At 42.9% G+C, this 25,865-nt stretch overlaps 1 protein-coding gene across 2 annotated transcripts in view; it reads right to left on the minus strand.

The window, feature by feature from the left end:
• Positions 1-101: 101 nt before the first annotated feature.
• Positions 102-25,865, minus strand: part of NUSAP1 (nucleolar and spindle associated protein 1) — a 34,236-nt gene continuing 8,472 nt past the window's right edge. The window contains exons 3-11 of one of the 2 annotated variants that reach the window (XM_019802097.2): positions 22,770-22,913; positions 21,873-21,987; positions 17,657-17,758; positions 13,838-13,947; positions 9,481-9,668; positions 7,263-7,420; positions 4,770-4,886; positions 3,619-3,727; positions 102-1,640 (exon numbers count right to left, since the gene is read on the minus strand). In XM_019802097.2, the coding sequence (XP_019657656.1) occupies positions 1,547-1,640; positions 3,619-3,727; positions 4,770-4,886; positions 7,263-7,420; positions 9,481-9,668; positions 13,838-13,947; positions 17,657-17,758; positions 21,873-21,987; positions 22,770-22,913 (1,137 nt within the window). In that variant the 3' untranslated portion in view covers positions 102-1,546. Of the gene's footprint in view, positions 1,641-3,618; positions 3,728-4,769; positions 4,887-7,262; positions 7,421-9,480; positions 9,669-13,837; positions 13,948-17,656; positions 17,759-21,872; positions 22,033-22,769; positions 22,914-25,865 lie in introns of both variants that reach the window. The other variant, XM_002913209.4, reaches the window with a different exon arrangement.

A 25,865-nucleotide genomic window follows, 5' to 3' on the forward strand; every position in this document is an offset into this window, starting at 1 on the left:
TTATTTACGTATAACACCCAGTGCTTGTCGTAACACATGCCCTTCTCAATACCCATCACCCTGTTACCCCCTCTCCTCTGAAATCCCCAGTCTTGCAGGCACTCTTAATTCCCTCCCAGCCCCAGGTTAGCTGTTGATCTACTTTCTCCATAGGTTTAGCTTATCTGGATTATGTCCTACAAAGAAGAGCCTGTAATATGTGATCTTTTACGTCTGGCTTCTTTTCACTTAGCATAATATCTGTGAGATTCATCCATGTTGTAACATTTTATTAGTACTTTATTCCTTTTTAGTGCATCATTTTTAATCTATTAATGGACAGCTCTATTTTCTCTACTTTTTGGCTACAAGGAATAATACTCCTGTAAATACCTGCCTACAAGTTCTTGTGTGGACATGTGCTTCTCTTTGTCCTGGGTATATACCTCGGAGTAGACAGTAATATGCTTCTTGACCTTCAGTGTGTTCCATGCCGTTGTTGGGTAATATGGTAGACATCCAGTTAAGATACTACCAACCTGTTTTCCAAAGTGATTATACCATTTTACCTTCCTCGCTGCAGTGATTTAATTGATCTGATCTCTGCTGCTTCATAATACAAGCTGAGTTTATTCAGCACCCAGGAGTATGCCAGTGTTCTGTGGACTCATACATAGAACAGTAAGTATGACAGAGTTGGACATGTGCTGTGAAAAACACAGGAGGAGGACGTGGTCATGTCTTCCTAGGGTGAGAAGAGGTGGTCAGGACAGGATGCACAGAGAGTACAAGTAAACTTGTTACATTTATTTACAAAGACTCTACCACCATGAAGAAACATTTATGAAAATGTTAATCAGTTCAAAGCTCAGAAGCTCCACATAGGTACAACAAAAATGGCTATGAGGCTAAGCAACTCTAGTCTTTTCCATAAAGTAATATGTAAGTCTGACAAAGCATATTAGAAGCAGCAGTCCTCGGATTTCGGTATGGCTCTGTATATTTTTAAGTAAGGCTAGAATGAGCTATAGAGTTTTTAAGAATATATTGAGTGACAGATGGCAGTTACATCAAGTGGTCTGAACAAACGTGCATGGGTAACAAAACACTTCAGATAGGTAGAATATTTATGCTGTTACCAACCTGTTTGGTTCCCTGTTTCATTAAGACTACTCGATCCTCTACAGGAGGAAGAGGTGGCTTTCTCAACTTGGTAGTGGTCCAAGTTCTAAAGCTTGTGGAAGAACTACCTCCCATCAGGTAAATGCTTCTGTCTAGAAGAGGATTCCAGTTCTGTCAGCAGAGGGAACCCGACATTAAAAATCTAGGTCGAGAATCTATAGGATGAGTTTCAGAAAACTACAGAAAACCATTTCAAAGAATTAGTGAGCTTTAAGGTTAATAACATCTTTTCAGGGATGTAGCATGTGAAGAAAACCACCAATACTACATAGATAGTGAACAAAGAACAGAAAAAAGTTTTGACTAAAGTGGGGAAGACAGTAGAAAAATATTTACATTAAAGAAAGGGTTCAGAATAAAGTACTATTTACAGGATGTTAAAAAATTAATCTTTAGCCATAATGAGGCCTCTTCGAGCTCCCAAAACCTTTGCTTTCTTCTCCTTTCGTCTTTGCTCATGTTGTTTCCGTTGTTCCTCCCTAAAGAGGGAGATAGGTACACATTAGGGTCTAGTGAAGATCCAGAAGAGTCCACTTTAAATCACCTGTTGTCAGACTAACGTTCAAGCTTAAACTGAAATCCAGTATACCTGTATAATACACGCTCTTACCAGACACTGCTCTAGCTAGTGGGCTGTCTATGGAAGCCACGTCTCTAAGTCACTTGTGTTAAATGGCTAGAAACTGGTATTTCCCTTTTTATGTTAATGCAGCATTCTAAAATTAAGCATGGAACTCTAACAAAAGGCACCTCGGTACTTTAATTTGTTTTAAATGAGAAATCTCTACCTTTGGAAGTCAGAGGTCAGGCTCAAAATCTTACAGTCTGGTGGAAGTGCTGGAACTAGAACCAGGGTGTGCTGACCTAAGCCACTGTATTTTTCTGGAAGGGACTGGGGATTGGCAGGAGGGGTGGGGGGAAGGCTAGGAATATGTTTAAAAAAAAAAATCATTAAGTAGGGGCACCTGAGTGGCTCAGTTGGTTAAGTGTCTGCCTTCGGCTCAAGTGGTGATCCTGGAGTCCTGGGATTGAGCCATGTGTGGGGCTCCCTGCTTAGTGGGGAGTCTGTTTCTCCCTCTGCCTGCTGCTCTCCCTGCTTGTGCTTTTTTTCTGACTCTCGCTGTATCAAATAAAATCTTTTTTTTTTTTTTTTTGTTAAAGATTTTATTTGTTTATTTGACAGAGACAGAGACAGCCAGTGAGAGAGGGAACACAAGCAGGGGGAGTGGGAGAGGAAGAAGCAGGCTTCATAGCAGAGGAGCCTGACGTGGGGCTCGATCCCATAACGCCGGGATCACGCCCTGAGTCGAAGGCAGACGCTTAACTGCTGTGCCACCCAGGCGCCCCTGTATCAAATAAAATCTTTAAAAAAAGTAAGTAATCTCTACACCCAATGTGGGGCTCAAACTCAATTCCAAGATCAAGAGTCGCGTGCTCTACCGACTAAGCCAGCCCCCTATGTTAACAATTTTATTTTTTAAAGATTTTATTTATTTATTTGACAGAGAGAGAGAGACAGCCAGCGAGAGGGAACACAAGCAGGGGGAGTGGGAGAGGAAGAAGCAGGCTCATAGCAGAGGGGCCTGATGTGGGGTTTGATCCCACAACGCCGGGATCACACCCTGAGCCAAAGGCAGACGCCTAACTGCTGTGCCACCCAGGCGCCCCTATGTTAACAATCTTAATAGCAAATGTAGTTAGTAAATGTCTTGGTGGCAGCTGGATATGGGCAAGTCAAATGATGGGTAATTCTGTGTCAGGATAGTTTCATGCAGGGAATCAATTCAGCCAGGACCAGCTATAGCCCACAGCAAGCTCTGGCTTTGGTTTTCACACAGAAGGAAGCCTCTGAGGATCACCCGGGGATTTCTTCTAGGTAGGACCTCGAAACCTAGTAAGCCTGGTTTCTGTAGGACTGAAGAATTTACACCTGGGCACTTGGATTGGTGTCTGAAGGGATATCCAGGTACACTGTTTGGACTGGTAGACCATGTCAGAGCAGGGTCTCCTCATCACCTATCGAGCTTTGGAAACAGTGCAGTTGTTTGGGCCCCATCTCCCAATTACTGAATTAAAACCACTGTGGTGGGGCCTAAGCACATGTGTCTTCAGGAAGTTTTTTGTTTTTTTTTTGTTTTTAAAGATTTTATTTATTTGACAGAGAGAGAGCCAGCGAGAGAGGGAACACAGCAGGGGAGTGGGAGAGGAAGAAGCAGGCTCCCAGCGGAGGAGCCCGATGTGGGACTCGATCCCGCAACGCCGGGATCACGCCCTGAGCCGAAGGCAGACGCTCAACAACTGCGCTACCCAGGCGCCCCAGGAAGTTTTATATGTGATTCCACGACTACCGTTTTCTTAATCACTATTACTGAAACTTTGTGTATCTCAGAGGCTTTGCTTTTATATATAGTCTTTCAAAATTAAAAGAACCATAGAACCGGATAATTATGTACTCACCTAGTCTGGAGAGGAGGTTGTTTGTAAGTTTTCTTACAGAAGCTAACTCTGTTTACATGCTCCTTCAGAGAATTATTTTCTTTAGACTGACCCCATGGTTTCAGTTTGCCTAGTTTGGGAGAGACAAAGATTTAAGAAGATTCTTCTATTTATATTGCTATCAGTATTTATACTTTATTTTTATATCCATTTGCCAGTTTAATTTTATTTGTTTTAATTCCATATTTCACAAATACATTATATTTTTCCCCTAAAAATAAGGTTTTTTTGTTTGTAAGATTTATTAAGAGAAAGCACTTGTGCACACATGGCCTGGAGGGGAAAAGGGAGAGGGAGAAAGAATCTCAAGCAGACTCTGCACTGAGCGTAGGGCCCGATGAGGGCCTCAATCTCATGACCCTGAGATCATGTCCTGAACTGAAATCAAGAGTCGGACGCTGAACCAACTGAGCTACCCAGGTGCCCTGGGAAGTCTTACTGTTTTAAAGCAATTCTAGGGACGCCTGGGTGGCTCAGTTGGTTAAGCCTCTGCCTTAGGTTCAGGTCATGATCCTGAGGGTCCTGGAATTGAGTCCTACATCGGGCTTCTTGCTCAGCGGGGAGCCTGCTTCTCCCTCTGCCTGCCTCTCCCCCTGCTTATGCTCGGTCTCTGACAAAATCTTTAAAAAAAAAAAAGTAATTCTAGAATTACTGAAAGACCACAAAAAGTATTGGTTGTTGCTGTTTTTAGTATTGTTATTTTAAATGGATATACAGATACTTTAATATATGCCCAATTTATATGGGCATTTATATAGCCAAATGTCCCAGGTTGTTGGACTGGTGGATTCCAGCCTGGGATCCTTTGAAAGGTGTAAAGAAAACAAGCCAATTTCCAAGTTTCTTGATTTTTGCCTGAAGTTTTATTATTTCTTTAACACTGATTAGAAATTACATCTTTGATTAACAAAAATGTAAGTGAATTGGTTATTTAGTATTTGCTTAGTGGGCAGTCTTTTAAATCATGGGTCCTGTGGACCCAGGGGGATGAAATTCTAGGTGGTCAAGTACGGCTTTCCGCTGAGGCACTAGAATTTTTCACATCCTCAGATGTAGAACTGTTTAATTCTCAGTCTTTGGCACATCTTGTATCTCAGAACATCCGCACGTACCTTTGTGTGGCTCATAGTTGAGGGGACGAGACAGACTTGCTTTGAGATCAAACACTGGCTTCTTGTTGGAGACTGGAGTCTGTGCTGCCTGAGTTGTCAGCTTGAATGGAGTAACAACTACAAAACCAAGGAACGAAACCCCAGGGCTTAATTAGGAAAAAAAGGCCTATACAGTTTTTTGCTGAAGTACCATGTCTCAATCTTAAAAATATCACCTCTGTGGACAGTCTCAAACATGTAGGGTTAAAAAGGAAAAGGGAGAAAAGAATAACCAAGGAAAGCTAACCACTGAGACTTGCTTCCCTTGTGAGCACCTTCCCAAATAGTCTCAATATTAGGATATTTCCTAGAATCAGCTGGGAGTTGAAAATCTTGTTTAAATAATTGGGTAAATTTTCAGGCCATGTCCCTGGTATTATTCACCCTTTAAAAATATGTTAGTAGTAACATTTTCATCCACAGATATAAAGCCTGCAAGGAACCTAATCATCACATATAGGTGAAAAGATTTATGGCTCTGGTTATTTAATAAAAGCAGTTATTTAAAAATGTGAATTTTTGTACCATAAAGTTAATATACCAGAATGATAGGACTCAGTAAGCCAAATTTTTGCTATAGTTGGGCACCATGTATCGGGCACATTTTGCAATGCTTTCCCATCACAGGCTGTACTTAGGCTTTTGTTGAATGTCAGCACTTGCGTGTATATATGAATAAGCAACCAAGATCTAGGACCACTCAGTTAAATGAGAAGAGCACAAAGCCCCTGTGCTTAAGTGATCCCGTTGTGTCGCTATCAGGTGCTGGCAGTGAGGGGAGCAGGGGCTGTCCACAATGCCGAGCATAGTTTCAATAGGTACAGTTCAACCCGTACGGTAACTGCAGCCCCGCTACACACCAGTGCACCCGAGGTCTAGAGAGGCTCTACCCGTATACAGGAGACATGGTTAAGAATGGTCATAACACTATAATAACAAAAGCTGGAAATACCCAGCGGTCAACGAGCGGTAAAATGCATAAATTGAAGTATATCCATACCAGTGAAAATGCACACATTTTATAGCTCATTTATCAGTATGGATGATTCTTGACACAAACTGAGTGAATGAAGCAAATCATAGGAAAAAAAATCATATAATTTGATTTCCATTACATAAGATTCGTATCTGATAACTGGAGGAAAAAACTATCCCATCCCAACGAGCACACCCCTGAATTACTATGAGAAAGCTCACAATTTGGAAAACATTTAGCTTCTGTCTTATGTTCTCTGAGCATTTTTGAGTCCTTTGTCATTATGAGGTAAGTGGCTGCTACTCAGTGACCTCAGCTCTCTGTAAAATAACACAGTCCCATCTCAGGCAGTCCCCTTCATTGGTAGCACTGCCCTCTGCCCAGGCGCCTTTCTTCCCATACCTTAGGAAGATTGAGAATGTTACACGGAACATGTGCTTGCTGCTGGTGTTAAGATGAAGGGTTAGGGCGGGAATGAGAGAGCTCATTTAAAGGAAGAATCACATAAATTTACTGTTTCCACTACCTCTGGACCCGCTTAAAATGTAGCTGTCCGCCTCACTCTTATCTTTAAGGTATGAAGAAACCCTCACAGACTGCACGCTGACGATTACTGACACTGTACCCTGGTCTGAAGCTCCTGCTGGATTGCTCTAGTCTCGGGAGTTGGCGAGCCTTTCTGTGTGATCAAGGCTCTTGCCTGACGTGTTCAATAGGGCGCTCAGGAGAATTTTGACATACTCAGTTCTAATCCAGGCCTCAATCTGCTGGTTGTAATTTTTTTTTTTTTTTAACTTTGTACTGCTACTGCAGCATTCTCTTGAAAACCACCTGGTCCTTGTAGGTGATGACGAAGTAGGCCGTGGGTAGCAGATTATCCATATGGCATATTCTGGTTTACAAAAATCTACTGGTCCATAACTCTGGGATCCTGTTAGTTTCACAGTCCTGGAGGACCAGTCATAGGCTGTAAGGAATACTGTGATTCTCTTTTTAATCTCTGAGCCCAAGAAGGGGCCGAGTGCTCTTCAGGGAGGGTCACCATCTTAGGACTCCTTAGAGACAAGATGGAGTCCTCAGGCAGATACCAGTTTTTTGTTCATGTCTTGGGCATTTTCCTAATATACAATGAAAAATATGCTACAGTGAAATTTTTGCTTTGGATTTTATAGTTGTGGAGAGGCTTTAAGTAAACAAATATGCTTGATAATNAAGTTACACACACAAATATGCTTGATAATTTCATGAAGTTACACACATTGATAATTTCATGAAGTTACACTGGTATCCTCAGGCAGATACCAGTTTTTTGTTCATGTCTTGGGCATTTTCCTAATATACAATGAAAAATATGCTACAGTGAAATTTTTGCTTTGGATTTTATAGTTGTGGAGAGGCTTTAAGTAAACAAATATGCTTGATAATTTCATGAAGTTACACACATTAAAGATGAACCAGAGTTTTTTCTTTTGTTTTACCAGAAGCAGAATTCCCGGTTGTGGTCTCTAACTTGTATGTCCCGAGCACAGCCTGGCCTTTAGGGGTACTCCCAGATATGGTCGCATGTGGAGACTTCCTGGCTGGAGTCTTGGTCAGTGAACGCTTATGCTCATTATCTTTGGTAGCAGCTGAAAACCTGAACAGGACAGTGGAGTACCACACATGAGTGCTTGTGTGAAGAGTAACATAGCAAGCGCACGAGCAAAACCACCTGCCTCTCACCAAGCAGTGAAAGGGCTCGATATATACTTGTTAACTGAATGACCTTTTTTTTTTTTTTTTTTTTTTTAAGATTTTGTCAGAAGGAGAGAGCGAGCACAAGCAGGGGGAGCTGCAGGCAGAGGGAGAAGCAGGCTTCCCACTGAGCAAGGAGCTGATGTGGGGCTGGATCCCGGGACCCTGGGATCATGATCTGAGCCAAAGGCAGACACTTAACCAACTGAGCCACCCAGGTGTCCCATGAATCAACCTCTTTTGCAGAATAAATGTTTTATAACGCTTAATTTGTAAAATACGGTTTTGTATTCTCTGCTTTCCTTGCCTTGGACAATGACAGGGCAAGGTAGAGCTCCAAGGAAGTGCCTGTGGTGCTCAAATTACAGTTGAGGAGGTACTCTAAGCACTCCCCTCTTTCTCCTCCTGGTGACGGCCAATCGGAACAGGAGACTGCTATACCAAATAAGTGATGGGAACAGATCTTATGTCTTCCTCGTAGATGGTCATTCATTTAAATGGTACGTAAGCTCATTCTCCTAGCAAACTGCCATAAATTTATTCCACTGACTGTGATGCGTATTTTATATGCATCTTAACGTCTGAAATTGGGATGTGTTTTGTAATTAGTAACATCATCGCTGGCAGTGATTTTTCTTAGTGGTTCATAAAATAGTGGTGAGTCTGCAGTTGGTGGTGTCTTAGATTCAGTGAAAACCAGGAAGGACAGATATAAGTGTACCTAGTGGTGGTTGGGTTCAGAGAGGAGACCTTCTGGACTTAAACTAAAAGTGGTAGTAATCCTGTATCAGCACCCGAAATTAGTATGAAATACCATATGACCCAGTTACGACACCTGCACGTTGGGAGAGGCGCTGTGAAGTCCGGGCTGCTCTGAACACTGCAGTAGAGCGAGGGCTCGCCCGACCGCGGTGTTCTCAGTACTATTAAATACAGTCAGAACTGCCGCGTAGAGGTACCTCAGACTCCATGCTAACTCGATAAACAGAATTCCAAACCTAAGGGCATTTTTAAGCTCTAGAAATGACATCAAGTAATTACATGTGTTGGGGAAGTGTTACCAGGCACCAGTGCTATTAGATGCTGCAAACACCCTTTAAAAAGGAGGGAATAGGGCGCCTGGCTGGCTCAGTCGGTAAGCATGCGACTCTTGATCCCAGGGTTGTAGGTTTGAGCTCCACACTGGCTGTGGAGATTACTTAAAAATAAAATCTTCAGGAGCGCCTGGGTGGCTCAGTGGGTTGTCTGCCTTCGGCTCAGGTCATGATCTTGGGGTTCTGGGACTGAGCCCCACATCAGGCTCCGTGCTCAGCAGGGATCGTGCTTCTCCTCCCTCTGCCCCCCTCCCTGCTCATGCGCTCTCGCTTCTCCTTCTCAAATAAATAAAATCTTAAAAAAAAAAAGGGGGGAGATTAAAATATCTATATTAAAGAAAGGGGGCCTGAAGATCTTCATTTCTGGGATAGTTATAATTGCAGGCTACCCTGCTGTCAGGAAAGGTACAAAGATAATAGAGCGGTTGTGGGACACAGGATAACCATGACACTGCGGCACCCCGTGGGTTTCAAAAGTAAAACTTCAGGACGAGTCAATTAAGTTCTCTGCATCTAGATATTTTCTGTAGGAATTTAGCTTCAACTTTACATTTAAGTCAGTGGAAAAATGTCTCCTCACGTCTTTACAGGCACACATAAAACTAGTAGAATGAGTATCCATATGTACCTTCTGTCTTTACTTATGAACCAAATGTGAGCGTAGAGAGGTTTGATAAGAAAATCCAACACAAATTTAAAGACAAAAGGTTAGAGCTTATAAAAGCCATCCACTTATTTCTCCATTCTGATCCTCTTTTGCCTTCTTTTTCATCAACATTAAAACATTTGATGTCGCCCACCTGAAACGTACAGGACGCAGGAAAGCTTTGAGACCTTGTTCTCGATTACATTTTGGAGCTCTTCTTACCTGACGTTCATTTTAGTTGCCGAGAGAACGGAACGCTTGGTGGAGCCCTTGCCACACAAGGTGCTCCGGCCTGCAGCGCCCAGGGGCCGGCCCTGCGAGCGGCGTTGGCTGGTGGGCGTACACGCCACAGGGAGCCTTCCTCGGAGAGGAACTGGAGTCACCGCCACTCCCTTGGTGACGGGCTGCTTCTGCAGAAAGACACCGCACCATGTTCAATTTGGGCTTCTTAGCACTGTCTCCAGAGCACCCCCATTCATCCCCTTGTTCCATACCTACTTTTTAACCCCACTTGTTAGCTTTCCTTCTCACCGCCTCATCCTCTTCCTACCTACCAGGGGGGCTGGGCAGTTCCTTGCACCTGTACCGCTGTGGTGACCGAGTTAGGAGTAACTTCTGGTTGTGCTGAGTCATGTGTTACAGAGAGCCATCCTCAGCTGCCACAGATCCAGGTCTTGTCTTTTCTTTTTTTATTAATTTGACACAGAAAGAGAGAAAGAGCACAAGCAGGGGGAGCCACAGGCAGAGGAAGAAGCAGGCTTCCCGCAGAGCAAGGAGCCTGACATGGGACTCGATCCCAGGACCCTAGGATCATGACCTGAGCCGAAGGCAGAGGCCCAACCGACCGAGCCACCCAGGTGCCCCTGAACCCAGGTATTTTCTGACTAACGAATGTGGCTCAAAAGTGTCCTAGGGCCAGAAAGGGAGAATAAATAGCTTCTCTTGGACATACAGTATCTTTGAGAACATGATAAGCCATTTATTAAATACAAACTCAAAGAACCACCTATTATATACTTAGCACATGGAATCTACAAATAATTCCAACCCTGCCCCCACAAACCCCCTCAATGGGTTCTTAAAGTTATTAAAAAACAAACAAACAAACAAGAGAGGGCGGGAAACCCTCCCTTTGAAATGGCTGGGGAGGGTCCACTTAGGTTATTTTTTAGACATTATCAGGGCGCAAAGAATAACGATATCCTCCTATCACTGGTTTAAGCTCTTGCAAGCAAGAGAAATTCAACTTTGTGAAGGGACAACAGTGGTGGCACAACTGCAATCGACAAGGTGAAGACAAAAGTCAGAAAAATTCTGATTGTATCCTCGGAAATAGAAGCACTCAAAAGTAGGTCCACTTCTCAACATACAAGCAGAAGAGATGCTAATGTGACACAAAGTTAAAACTTACTGAAATATTTAGCAAATGCACATCTATACCATTAGGCAGGAGCCCAGGTTAGATGTATTAAGCACACTGTTGTATTTCATCACACTTTTTATGCTGCCTTCGATCTTTCCCCCCAAATTCCCACTTTCCATGCTATGTCTCCTCACAGTTCACTTGGTGTCAGGACCACCAACTCTGTATCTTTGTTTTGAACTACTTATAATGCAGAAATGAGGCTACTAGCCCTTACCCATCTGACTTTTTTCAGGTAGAATATTAAGCCACTTATTCTAGTAGTATTAACTCATTTTATGTTAGCAATGTATGTAACCAATCCCTCTTTCTTTTAGCAATAAAAATCCTGTTTAATCCTAACAAAGAGGTCAATCTTACCATATACGAAAAAAAAGTGGGTTAAGGATTAAATATAGGGAAAAATAATAAAAGCAATACAAATAAATATGAGCTTATTTTTATGATCTTGGAACAGGCAGGGTGTGACCAAAATCAACAACAACAACACAGACCCTTAGAAGGAAAAGTTGGATAAATTTAAGAAAAAAATCTTTCAGGGGCGCCTGGGTAGCGCAGTTGTTAAGCGTCTGCCTTCGGCTCAGGGCGTGATCCCAGCGTTATGGGATCGAGCCCCACATCAGGCTCCTCTGCTGAGAGCCTGCTTCTTCCTCTCCCACTCCCCTGCTGTGTTCCCTCTCTGCTGGCTGTTTATCTTTGTCACATAAATAAATAAAAAAATCTTTAAAAAAATTTAAAAAAAGAAAAAAGAAAAAATCTTTCACAAGATAAAAAACACCATTAATGTAGTTAAAAAATAAACTGAAGGAAAGTATTTATAATATAGAATATATAGCATTAATATAAATGGCTAATAGATCGGCAAAAATTAAGAAAAAACAAATTTACAAAACCACCCCCCAGCCAATTAGAACATACATATAATGATCAAAGAAATGCCAATTCAATTGGGATTTTTTTCACATTAATAAAAGATTTTAAAAACTCATCACTCCCACTATTGGGAAGATAAACAGGCATCTTGGGGCACCATATTTCTGTTGCTTGTAGAGGGCCATTTGACAACCAAATCAAACAGGTCTCCCTGCTCTAATCATGAAAGTCAAGGAGAGACCGGTCATGGCCAGGATGATTCTGTCTAGGATCTCTGCTTATTTATTATTATCCAACACCGTCCAATGACCAATCCTAAAACATGTCAACTGTCAAGAAAAACTTCCTATCAGCTATGGTGGAGTCACTGTAATGGTTTCTTATTTTCCAATTTCCAAATAGATCATCCCAAATAACCCATCTGAGAGATCTATTCCTTAAACAGTGGGGAGTGGGGGTAGGATTTTAGAACTAAACTCATTCAGGTGGGGTTATCAGTAAAAAATAAGATAACCTACTCATTTATTTAACACATCTTCAGGGCTACACTCAAGTTTAGTGTTGAGGCACTTGTTCTGCCCTAATTTTTGCCTGGAAAATTAACTCACCCATATTATGTGGTACAGAAAACTTGACTTTCAGTCAAGTATTTAAGTAGACTCAGCTTCGTGGTAAGGAAAATGAGTGGCCCTGCTTGCAGGCACAGCTCATTCTCATGCAAAAAAAAAAAAAAAAAAAGGAATGAAAAGAAACTAGAGGTCTGCTTCCTGTACATCATCAGCACGGGCCTCTTGTTCAGGTGTGCGACGTCAGCGTAGTGCTACCTGGCCCTCGCTAATATTTAGGCAAGTATTACTACGGGCATAGGGAGTACCTCTTCTCGGATTCTCCACCCGTGCTGTTACATCAGCATCCAGCAACGCAGGCCTTCAAATGCCATGGCTTGGCTTTGTCGCTCTTAGCTGGCTGATAAACAGTGTCTTCAACTAGGTTAGCTGTGGTTTTATGAAGAGTTCAAATGAATGTTACTACTCTAGATTCAGCTTCTAAGAAACTTATGATGTATGTTTAAAAAAAAAAATATTTGGAATTTGTCACCTAGTGCATTTCTGTGTTGGCATTTGTATCAGAAAACGCAGAACTCAACTGACTGATACAGCAGATACTGTCCCTGCTACCAGTGCTCATTTCTGCCCCTTTCAAATCAATTTATACTGTTTTGTGTTGTAATTCCAAAGACTGCCTCCAATTCTTTTTGAGAAACAGGGAGGTTGTTTGTATTATTAAATTCTCAAGTAAATGTCCCCAGTCCTCTATGTGGCACGTCTTGAACACCAGAGACCGTGTAAGGTAGTAACAGGATGTCGTCAACTCACTGCTCTAATTCACCCGCGGGGTTGACTTCATGACCTTTTCTTACTCGACGGGACCTAAAGTCCAGCAGGACCTGGACTGAAGGGCCCCCAGGAGCTCTGTTAGCAGGAAGCCCGTGAGTAAGCCACTACAACTCGCTCCCTTATCCTTTAGGTGAGAGACAAGCAAAGAAAATGGCTTCACCATAAATCAGTGCAGCCTCAACAAAAGCAATAAGCACACTGTGGGAATGCTGAAAACGGGACAACTGACTGGCACTTTGGAATTAGTTCCTTATAGTGAGGACTCCTGGTTTTATTCTGAGGGTTCATGAAAATTCTTATGGTGGGGGAAGCAATTTCAGATAACAAAGATACATTAAACTCAAATCCATTCCACTGGTAGAGTAATAAAAGACCAGCTGTATTAGCTAAGATACTGACATTAAAATCAAATAGTTTGGGGCGCCTGGGTGGCTCAGTTGGTTAAGTGTCTGCCTTCGGCTCAGGTCATGATCCCAGAGTCCTGGGATCGAGCCCTGCATCCAGCTCCCTGCTCAGCAGGGAGCCTACTTCCCCCCTTGCTGCTCCCCCTACTTGTGCCCTCTCATTCTCTCTCAAATAAATAAAATCTTTAAAATATAAAAACATAAAATCAAATAGTTCAGTCCCATTAAGAACATAATTTTAGGGGCACCTGGGTGGCCCAGTTAATTGAGCATTTGACCCTTGGTTTCGGCTTAAGTTATGATCTCAGGGTCCTGAGATCAGGCCTCTAGCTGGGCTCCGGGCTCAGCACAGTCTGCTTGGGATTCTCTTTCCCTCTCCCTCTGCGCCTCCTGCTTGTGCTTGCTCTCTCTCTCTCTCAAATAAACAAATCTTTAAAAAAACAACAAAAAAAACCCCAAAACACATAATTTTATCAGCATACCTTCAGTTCATTAAATGAATTGTGTTCTTCAAAAAGTTTCTTTTTTCTCTCAATATATTGATCAATGGACTCCATTTCCTTAAAACGAGCCTCATGAAGCTTCTTAAAGTCTGGAATGTCCCCCAAAATATGACAATTAATAACAAGACAAATCCATTTATTCACCTTCCCTTTGTCTTTCTGTTAGTACTTATTCTCTGCATCCCTGACATTCAACATCATCTCTGCTAAAACTTTAATTTCAAATCTTACAGTTTTTGGAAACTCAGGAACAAAGTATATTCATCTTATCAACTATCAAACATTTACCATCTCTCCACTGTCCATTTCACTAAATGACAACTTGGTTTAGTCCATAGAACAAGAAAAGAATAACAGATTTGTCATCTCCCCTCACCAATTAATCAAATGGCCCTTACTTAGTCATAAATTTGACATTTTATAATGCTTAGAAAGCTTTATATAAAGGATTGGCAAACCTTTTCTGTTAAGGGTCAGACAGTATTTTATTTAGTCTTTGTGGCCACATACGGTTTGATTTTTTTTTTTCATACAATCCTTTAAAAGCGTAAAAACCGTTCTTAGCTTAAGTGTTTTAAGACAGAACAGGGTTGGCAGTAGTTTGCTGACCCCTGCTCTGTGCTCTTCTGATTATGAATATTCTTGGGGGGCCTAGCTCATCAGTCGGAGGAGTGTATGAGGAGTGTATGACTCTTGCTCTTGGGGTTGTGGGTTCAAGCCCATGTTGGGTGTAGAGATAACTTTAAAAAAAAAAAAGGAACTTTAAAAATTTTTTTTTAATTAAAGAAATTCTAATTAACTATTAAGTATATGCATTTCTAATATATGCTGAGCAGCATTCTAAGTACTATAAATATACAACCCTCAACATTCTATGTACCAGGCAACAGAGAACAGTTATGTGTTTCGATATGGAATCCCTTAAACTTATTACTGAAAAAAAAATTAGGGGGCGCCTGGTTGGTGATCTCAGGATCGTGAGTTCAAGTCTCACGTGGCGGATAGAGAGTACTTAAAAAAAAAATTAAGAAAAAACTACAAGGTGAACATTGTACCAAGGACTTTATAGACTTGCATTCTCAGAGAGTTACTGAGTACCTGCCATGTGCTAGCTATGTTAGGTAATCAGAGGTAGAAAAAGTCTCAATCTATATACAAGCATACCTTGTTTCACTGCACTTTGAGATACTGGGTTTTTTTGTTTCTTTTTATACATCGAAGGTTTCTTGCAACCCTGTCAAGAGCCATCTTTCTAGCGGCATCGGCTCACTTCAGGTCTCTGTATCACATTTTGGTAATTACTGCAATATTTCAAACTTTTTCGTTATTGTTATATGTTTGCTATGGTGATCTATGATGAGCGATCTTTGACTTTACTATCGTAATTGTGCCCAAATAAGGTGGCAAAGTTGATAAATGTTTTGTGTTCTGACTGCTCCTGCAGCGGCCGCTAAGTCTTCAGGTGAAATAAAGCTGCACAGCTCTCACTTTAAATCAAAAGCTAGAAATGATTAAGCTTGGTGAGAAAGGCATGGTAAAGCCAAGACAGGCTGAAAACTGGGGCACATTAGCTAAGTTATAAACGCAAAGGAAAAGTTTATGGAGGAGATTACAAGCGCTACTCCAGTGAATACACGAATGGCAAGAAAGCAAAATAGCCTTATTGCTGATATGGAGAAAGTATGAGTGGTCTGGGTAGAAGATCAAACCAGCCACAGCGTTCCCTTAGGCCAAATCCTAATCCAGAGCAAGGCTCTGACACTCTTCAATTCTACGAAGGCGGAAGAAGTTGGGGAAGCAGCAGGAGAAAAGCCAGAAGCTAGCAGTGGTTGGTTCGTGAGGTCTGTGTTTATTCCAGGACATAAAAGTACAAAGTGAAGCAGCAAGCGCTGCTGGAGAAGCTGCAGCAAGCTCCCCGGAAGATCTAGCTGAGATCATTCACGAAGTTGGCTCCTGTACGAAACAATAGATTTTCAATGTAGATGAGACAGCCTTCTACTTCAAGATGCCATCTGGGACTTTCATAGCTACAGAGAAGTCAATGCCTGGCTTCAAAGGACAGGCTGACTCTCGTTAGGGGTTAACGCAGCTGGTGACTTGAAGCTGAAGCCGATGCTCATTAACCATCGAAAAGCCGAGGGCCCTTAAGAATTATACCACACTTACTCTGCCTGTGCTCCATAAATCAAGCAACAAAGCTTGGATAGCACATGTTTACAACATAATTTACTGAATATTTTAAGGCCACTGTTGAGATCTGTTCAGAAAAAATAGATTCCTTTCAAAATATCACTGCTCACTGACACTGCACCTGGTCACCCAAGAGCTCTGTGGGAGACGTACAGTAAGATGAACGTTGTTGTCATGCCAACACAGCATCCATTCTGCAGCCCATGAATCAAGGAGTCATTTAGACTTTCAAGTCCTATTTAAGACATTTTGTAAGCTATAGCTGCCATAGATAATTCCTCTGATGGACCTGGGCAAAAGTGAAAACCTTCTGGAAAAGACTCTACATGCCATTAAGAACATTTATGATTCATGGGGCGCCTGGGTAGCGCAGTCGTTAAGCGTCTGCCTTCGGCTCAGGGCGTGATCCTGGTGTTCCGGGATCGAGTCCCACATCCGGGCTACTCCGCTGGGAGCCTGCTTCTTCCTCTCCCTCTCCCCTGCTGTGTTCCCTCTCTCGCTGGCTGTCTCTCTGTCACATAAGTAAATAAAATCGCTAAAAAAAAAAAAAAAAAAAAAAAAAAAAAAAAGAACATTTATGATTCATGACAAGAAACCAAAATATCAGCACGAACAGAAGTTTGGAAGAAGCTGATTCCACCCCTCAAGGATGACTGTGAGGGGCTCAAGACTTCAGTGGAGGAAGTAACTGCAGATGTGGTGGGAAGAGCAAGAGAACTAGAATGACAAGTGGAGCCTGAAGACGTGACTGACTTGCTGCGATCTCAGGATAGGACTGCAACGGATGAGGAGTTGCTTCTTATGGACGAGAAAGTGGTTTCTTGAGACAGAATCTACTCCTGGTAAAGATGTTGTGAAGATTATGAAATGACTACAAATGATTTAGAATATTCCATAAACTTAGTTGATAAGGGTTTGAGAGGATGGAGTCCAGTTTTGAAAGAAGTTCTAGTGGGGACAAAATGCTATCAAATTGCACTGCACGCTAGAGAAATCCTTTGTGAAAGGAATCAACGGTTAGGGCAAATTTCACTATGGTCTTCTGTTTAGAAACTGCGACAGCCACCCCAACCTTCAGCAACCACCATCCGCCATCATTCAGAGCCATCAACACTGAGGCAAGACCCTCGACCACCAAAAAGACAACCACTTTGCTGAAAGTTCAGACGATGGCTAGCATTTTTTAGCAATAAATTATTTTTTAATTAAGATAGGTGCGTTGTTTTTTGAGACATAACACTATGACACACCTAACAGACTACAGCACAGCGTACACATAACTTTTCCATGCCGAGGAAACAAACTCATTTGATTCACTTTACTGCTTTATTCACTTTATCGCTTTGTGGCGGCGATCTGGAAATGGAGGGGCAACCTCAGGTCTGTCTGTAGTGACCTGATGAAATAGGCAGTGTACTCAGTCCCACTGTAAACCGAGGAGTTGGGTTTACTGAGGCTAAGAGGCCCCCGGTCTCAGAGCTGGGAAGTGAGTGAGGATGCAGGGCCCGGTTCCAGCATGCGAGCTCTCAGCCGTTCTCGCGCACTGCCTGTTCGGCAGTAGCCTGCACGCGCCGACTCTCACTTTGTTTCTTTGTGTGTTAGACTTACTTGGAGTAGTGCTTGCAGTTCTTTTGCTTTTTCCAGGTTTGGAAAACCCATCTGTGTAGAGAGGCTTCTTTCTTTCTGAAGGTACCTTTGAATCTTCATCACCTAAATCCAAAGATACCGAATTAATGAAAGATTTCAAAACAAGTTCTTGCTATTAAGAAACGTCTAGAAGTTGGGGGTGGTGCCTGGCTGGCTCAGTCAGAGTGTACGAGCCTTGATCTCAGGGTTGTGAGTTCAAGTCCCACATTGGGTGGAGAGATTACTAAACTAAATGAAACTTAAAAGAAAAAAAAAGGTCTAGAAGTTAACATGGGGGCATTTTCATGTGATGAGGTCTGCCAAGGTGGGGGAGAGATGAGCACTGAGAAGGAGTTATAGCATCACTACAATTTTAGCTCATATGCTTCAAGCAGGAAGAAGTTTTATGCTTCCTGTATAGAAGTTATGTAAATATTTCAGAAATTTAAGGGGCGCCTGGGTGGCTCAGTTGGTTAAGCGTCTGCTTTCAGTTCAGGTCATGATCCCAAGGTCCCGGGATCGAGGCCTAATTGTGCTCCCCACTCAATGGGGAGCCTGCTTCTCCTTCTGCTTCCCCACGGGCTCTTGCTCTGTCTCAAATAAATAAATAACTAGAAGAAATTTAAGAACGCTTTTTCAAAACTTCTGCTATGAGCAGGTTATTTTAACTAGAATGATAAAAATCACACAATCCCTGGGTGGCTGACTGGTTCAGTTGGTAGAGCATGTGACTCTTGATCTCAGGATTGTAAATTTTTTTTTTTTTATAATTTTATTTATTTATTTTTAAAGATTTTATTTATTTATTTGACAGAGATAGAGACAGCCAGCGAGAGAGGGAACACAAGCAGGGGGAGTGGGAGAGGAAGAAGCAGGCTCACAGCAGAGGAGCCTGATGTGGGGCTCGATCCCATAATGCCGGGATCACGCCCTGAGCCGCAGGCAGACGCTTAACCGCTGTGCCACCCAGGCGCCCCCAGGATTGTAAATTTGATCCCCAAATTAGACAGAGAGATTACTTAAAATTATTAAAAAAAAAAAATCACAGAATGAGCATTCTGGGGTTATTTCCTCAGGTCCTCCGCTTCCACACTTGTTTTTATTCTTTAAATCCAGCTGTAATCATGGTGTCTGTATTGACTATTTTCCCTCACTTACAGCCACATTCTGTTATCTTTTTCAACTTGAGGCAATCTACTTAAGAGTATCCAAGTGGGGACGCCTCAGTGACTCAGTCAGTTAAGCATCTGCCTTTGGCTCAGGTCATGATCCCAGCATCCTGGGATCAAGTCCCACATTGGGCTCCCTGCTTGATGGGTAGCCTGCTTCTCTCTTTCCCTCTGCCAGCCACTCCCCCTGTGTATTCTCTTTCTCTGTCAAATAAATAAAAATCTTAAAAAAAAAAAAAAAGTATCCAAGTGGGTTTTCAAGAAATACTACTTATAAACATGTCCCTCATACTGAAAGTTTCCCAATGCATCCATGAAACATCAAAGAATGACTGGGTAGGAGCTTCTGCTTGGAATTTGGCTCTACAACCAGAAAGGTAAAGTTCCATGCAACACAGGGTATTTATGGAGTCAGAGGCACTCCTCACCAGATGCTTATTACAAATGGGAAAAAAAGCAGCCTCACAAAGGAGCAAAGGTGATCACCTGGTAACAAGCCACCACCTGTGCCTTCTGGAAGCCCTGACTGAGGATTACTCTGTGGGATTCCTGCCACAAGTGCACCATCTAAATCCAACCCTTAGCACATATTAGACAAATCATGGCTGAGGACCCCCCAAATTGGCCTGTATTAAAAAATGTAAACATAAAAAAAATCCTCAAAGAAAAAGGAAGGCTGAAGAATGTTTCATATTAAAGGAGACTAAAGAGACATAATGAAATCCAAGAGCCGAGATTTTCCTTTGCTTTAACAGCATGACTAGAATAACTCATGAAGGGACGCCTGGGTGGTTCCGTCAGTAAAGCGTCTGCCTTTGGCTCAGGTCATGATCCCAGAATCCTGGGATCAAGCCCCACATCAGGCTCCCTGCTCAGCCAGGAGCTGCTTCTCCCTCTGCCTGCTGTTCCCTCTGCTTGTGCACGCACTCCTCTCACTCTCGGATAAATAAATAAAATAAAAAATACAATAGCTCATGAAACCTAAATAAGGTCACCTGTAGAACAGACTAGCAAGTCTCACACTTCTGTCTGAAGATCATGTTACACTCTTAGAAATTATGGAGGACACCCCCATTTTTGTTTACATTCTATCAGTATGTGCCAGTAGATATAATCAAAACATTAAAAATATTCGATACACTAAAAAACAATGTACTTGTTATGTTAACAAAAACATTTATGAAAAATTGCTAAAATTTCTAAAACAAAAATAGTGAGAAGATGGTATGTTTTCAGTTTACTTAATGTCTGACTTAATCAAAAGCAGCTGGAGTCTCTTATTGGCTTCTGCATACAGTATATTATATTGTTTTGTTTGAAGTATGTATGAAAACAAATCTTGCCACAAACAGGTGGCTGAAAGGGGGAGAGTACTGTAGTACTGAGCCTTTTCAAGGAACTGTGGATATTCTTTTCTGATACTATGCTAAGCACCACTTGACAAATAGTAGCTTCTTAAAGGTTAGTTGCAATGTGGAACATGAATCCCTACCAATGAGCTTTTTGTACGTTCGTGAGAGGAAGTCCTGTGTTGTTTTGTTTTATTTTAAGCTGTAGGCCCAACATGGGGCTTGAACTCACAACCCTGAGATCAGGAGGTGCATTCTCCACCAACTCAGTCAGCCAGGCAGGTGCCCTTAAAGCCTGTGTTTTAAGAAACACATACTGAAGTCTTGAGGGGGCAAGGAGCACATTTCTGCAACTCACTCTCAGGGAACATGTAGGCGACACCTATACGGATGCATATGTGCACAGAAACATAAACAGGGAAGGGCCAAAGCAAATGTGGCAAAATGTTAACATTTCAGAAATTAAGGACATAGCAACACTTGGTACTGTTCTTCCAACTTTAAGTCTGACGTTATGTCAAAATAAAAAGTCAAAAAAACCCTCTTACCAGAAACTACATGATCCTATTTTTGTTCTTCCAGTAGCCTGTATTTCATTAAGCGAACTTTATGCGTCCACCCTGGTTTCTCCACGCCCTTGAAACTGGGTCCCGCAGCTAAGTCTACCCGACAAAACGATGGGTGCAACAGCAGACACTGGCAATTCCACCCCCACGTCCGACTCTGTCACAGCTCCTTATATCTTGCTCTAAATCATGACTTTATAATGGGTTTATGAGGCACATGCATCTTAATCCCCGGGGTGCTGATCAGAAATTGCAGGCCCGCAGGCTCAGTAAGAATCTGCAATTCTACCTTCAGTAACTTTCTCCATTTGCTAAGACATTCCAAATTCTGGGGAAGGAGGGCAGGCTCAGCATTAGCAATTCTGCAGGTAACTGCATGGCGGCCACGGAAGCAGGTCGCCTTCTCTCTCCGCCGGTCAGGCCCTGCCTCGGGTGTGCAGACAGAGGGGCCGTGGGGAAGCGACCATGAGACACGGCAGCCCTGGCAGTCTTTCCGGGGAATGAAATCATAAAGCACCCAGTCCTGTTAGGTCTGGGGAACTGAAGTTTTCTGGTCTCACCGAAACCAACTTTTAGTTGACAAAGTTTAGGGAAGAGATTTTTAGAAGGTTCCAGACTAAGGATACATTTACCATAATAAAAGCGGCCGGCCCACCGGGAAGGGAGACTCTGCGGCTCCCTTTCAGCGCTCGCAGTGGCGCAGGCACGCAGCTCTGTACGGCGGTGTCTGGAGAAGCCAAGGGAGGGGGAGAGCTGACGGGGAGGGGGAGAGCCCCCGTTTTGTCCACGTGGAGATCAACTCCCCTCAACTCTCCAGCTATCACTCTTACCCTGGTTTCCCCACAACAGTACTGAAGAGGACTTGATGATTGACTGTATTTGGTGTTAACCTCTGCTCTCACTGTGGAACACCTAGGAGTCCTACGGCATGGTGTTCTGGGCTGAACTGTGTTCCCCCAAAAGGTACGTGGAAGTCTTATCCTCTAGTAACCGGGATAGGACCTGAGGAAAAAACGTCTAGTGGTACTTCGTTCTGGCGGTCCTAGGAAATGAATGCACAGCGGCACCCCTAGGAATTTCAGGCTTTCATTCTGTTTTTACTTATTTGGCATACCATTTATTCTTCTTTTTCGTGAGGAAGCGGCATTCTCCTCTCCTTGGCTCTCATCTGGCAGTGAAGGAACTTCTGCAACTGTTCTGAGATCCTGGTTTTCCTGCTTCTCTTGATTCTGGAATTCAGTGTGATCACTTACTTTTATCTCTGAGTGATCCAGCTACGAACGTTCAAAGGGAATAAAGGATTTAAATGATAAAAAGTCACCACTGTCTTCCAAAGATGGGCATGGCGAATTGAAAAGGGGCTAAAGGAAGAAAAAGTAGGAGAATGAGATTTCTGAGTGGCAGATTTGGCAATAGGACATACTGGGGGCCACTGAAAAGCTTAAATAGCAAGATTGGCTCTCCTAGGGATGAGGAATTAACAGTCTAAATGGATAGTCTAAAGGCCACGGGACTATATGGAGCTAGAAAATAAAAATTAGGACTGTGTCTTGTAAAGTTACAGTTGAATGAGAAAATAAAAAAGGAATAAAATCAGAGTCCTCTTGACGGAACTGAGGGAAGCCCCTGGCTAATCACGTGACCGTTCTGCTGCATGACCGACTGAAGAGTGATCACTACTTCTGAGGCCAGTTGAAAAGGAAAAAAAAAAATCTTACTAATGTTGGTTTGTCTATCCTTCCTACTGGCCCTCACTTACGTCAGCACTTAATTAACTTTTATATTTACTCAACCAATATTTAATTTGTGCTTAATCCTCAGTGAGTGCTTCCCATGTGCCAGCACCCAGGGCGTGATGACCAGTCTAGACTTGGGGCTGTGCCTTCGTGGAGCTTACGGCACACAGAGTTTACAAACCTTTGCTATCATAAGGAAGTTCAAAGAGAAAGTTTCCTAAGAATATACCAATTTTGGCACAGGTGGTGGTCAAAACTTGCACACTTCCATTCACCTGGGAGTCAGGATTCCTGTAGACTGTCCGGCACCTTCTCCTGGTTTTGGTGCCTTGGCCAACTCGCTCCCTCTCTGCTTGTTCCTGGCCGCTGCTCTGAATCTCAGCCTCATCACAAGACGATGCAGAAGTTTGACTGTCATCCTGAAAAGAAAGACATTCGTCTGCCATGTCCTATTTTTAGAGTTATAATGTTCAGGAAGAATCAGAATTTAAACTGAATAAAAAACATATTTTCAAAAGGTAATTTTATAACTCTCTTGTACTCAAGTATAGGCCAGGACAAGAATTTTAGAGCACACGAAAAGAAATAATCAGGGATCCCTGGGTGGCTCAGTCAGTTAAGTGTCTGCCTTTGGCTCAGGTCATGATCCCAGGGTCCCGAGATCGAGTCCCACATCAGGCTCCTTGCTCTGCCTGCCGCTCCCCCTGCTTGTGCTCTCTCGCTCTCTCTCTCTGACAAATAAATAAAATCTTAAAAAAAAGAAAAGAAACAATCACATTTAACAACCCCAGCTTAAAAACTAGGCTAGGAAAGCATTGAAAGTTTTCTTAATGTGAATAAATAAGAAAGTTAGCCTTAATTTTTGGAATGTACACAAAGCAAAGAGTAGGCAGTATGCTCTAATAATTACAGCTAATATCACAACTTCATTGGGCTAAGTATTTACATTGGTTACCTCACTTATTCCTCAAAGCCTATGCGATAGGTACTAACATTATCCCCAGTTCACAGAGGGGGAAACTGAGGCTTAGCAAGTCTAAAATAACTTCTCCAAGGCAAACAAAAGGGAGTAAGGTAAGAATGACACCTCTACTACCATAATCTAAAAGTAAAGAGCTCCATTATCAGAACAGTGTGGTACAAGTATCAGAATATCCCAAACAGACTTGCTTTTGTGTAAGACCTCATTGTTTGATAATAGTTGCCTTTCGTTTTCATGGGGGAAGACCAGAAGCATGATTCAACACGTGATGCAGAGAAAACTAACCATGCTTTTTACCTTTTTGGTAGGGGAAGGGAAATGAAGCTTAATTTTTTTTTCCCCACACCAACACGCAATCTGGATGGGTCAAAGATTTAAATGGAAAAACGAAAGTATGGAAACACTAGGAAAAAAAAAATAAGTGAGAAATGATCACAAATATGAGGAAGGCCTGTCTGCAGCACGTTGTCTTACCTACATACACACTATAAAGGAGAGGCTTGATTTGCTTTGTGGGGTTTTTGTTTTTATACCTAAATTCTAATGAGGATCCAAGCTGAAATAAAGTGATATTACACACCTGTGGCTAAAACTTTGCGTACTAGAGAGATTCGAACGGAAAGCAGGTGCTTCGCTTCCGCGGCTGACACACGCGTCACGCACGGCTTGCTGCTGGGCTACCCCTTCGTATTTGCAGCAGCTGTTCCGAGCGCCGTCACGGGCTGCGGTGGAGCTCGCTGGTCCCACTCTCCTCTCCCACCTTCCTCCTGAGGGCGCTGTACCTCTTCGCTCTATTAGCTGCTTTAAGGATTCTCAAACCTTCACATCTTGTCCCACACCTACACAAAACCTCCTGTAAAATCCAAGTGCAGAACCCTTATACTTCCCTTCACCTCTTGTCCTCCTTTTCTCACTCCATGTCTGTCATCTATTCTCTACGTTAACATTTATAGCTTGTTATATAACCTTAATTGAATCATCTGTGCTGTGTCTGTGTAGCTTGATTCTAGTAGATAAATCATTAAGTTTCTATAAGGCATTTTTTTTCTTAAAGCTTTGGTTTGTCTTCTGGGTCATCTGGGTCTGCAGATCACGCTGCAGCCTTCCCCTCAACTGTCTACTTGATTTTAAAAAACAAGAAAGATCTCATCAGGGGCTTGGGTGTGTGGCAGGGGCTGATCTGGCAGGATCTGATCTACTATGGTCCTTAGGTGGGGAGGAGGCTGTTATGCAAGGGAATCCTTGAACGCTAGAAGCCAGAGGCCTTGGCGCGATGCCACTGAATTTTCTTACAGAGAAGCCTTCCAATATTTTACCGGGTCCTGCCTCCCAGTGCTCTGCATGTGGGAGTGGTAGCTCGAGTGCTTTGTATCCTGATTTTCATTCCATTTCACGGTGCTGCCTGGCCCCCACCCTCTGAGAACCGATTTAGTGGGCCTGGGGTTTGGTGAGGCCTATATACCACCATGTGTAAAAAGCTCCTCAAATGATTCTCCCATGCACCCTGCAACGAGAACCACAATATCAAGTAAATGTGTTGGAAGTCAAAGACTAAGGAGGTTTAGAGAACGGCAGGTTTTCGACAGAGGTAAATATTACAGAAGTGATGTAGTTCCAAGTGATGGAAGGTCCAGGATGAAGAGTGGCAAGGAGATACAGGAGCTGAGAGGAGCAAGGGGACGAGGGTGGAGAAGGACATCCAGACACACCTGTGAACGCTCCCCAAAGAAGGTCAGCAAACGACAGGTGAGACAGGTAAACGCAAACTCAAAGGTGAAGATGCGTGCGAGTAGAAAGATGCTATCCGGATCCCACTTCCCAACTCCCTGGAGAGTCATGGGGAAGGAAAAGAAACCGCGTCCACTAAACAAGTAACACCCTCAGGCTGCATATCGGGGGACTACAGAAACACTTTGAAAGTGCTTTTTTAGCCCTCCCGCAGGGACTCGGTGGTAGCTGCGTGCAGGAGCGATCTGGAACTGTCCTGTTTAGATAGCTGTTAGATCGCTTGTGTTAATCCCATGCACCTTCCACACAGGTTAGTCTGGGAGGCTGACCATGATCAGGGAGGAGGTGTTCATTCCCGAATGCACAGTGATGTACCTGTAAGAGGTTTGTCTAACTCCAAGACTGCCGAGGCACCCCTGGTTCAGACAAGGGAGTCCTTGGAACACAGCCAGACTAGCCCACATACCAAGCTGCTCAACTCTTACAGTTAAGGCCGACCTACAGCGCAAGAATAAGGCTTCCGTAAGGTGCGATGTCCCCCTCACTCAGATGTGACCAACACCTGTGCATTCCCTATGGAATGATTTGGGGGTCTGGAAGTTTGCATATCTGTCAATTCTTGGTAACATCAATGATCTCTTTGCTACGCACTTGGACTGTG

This window comes from Ailuropoda melanoleuca, chromosome 5 (genome assembly GCF_002007445.2).
Source record: "Ailuropoda melanoleuca isolate Jingjing chromosome 5, ASM200744v2, whole genome shotgun sequence".
Taxonomy (NCBI): Eukaryota; Metazoa; Chordata; class Mammalia; order Carnivora; family Ursidae; genus Ailuropoda; species Ailuropoda melanoleuca.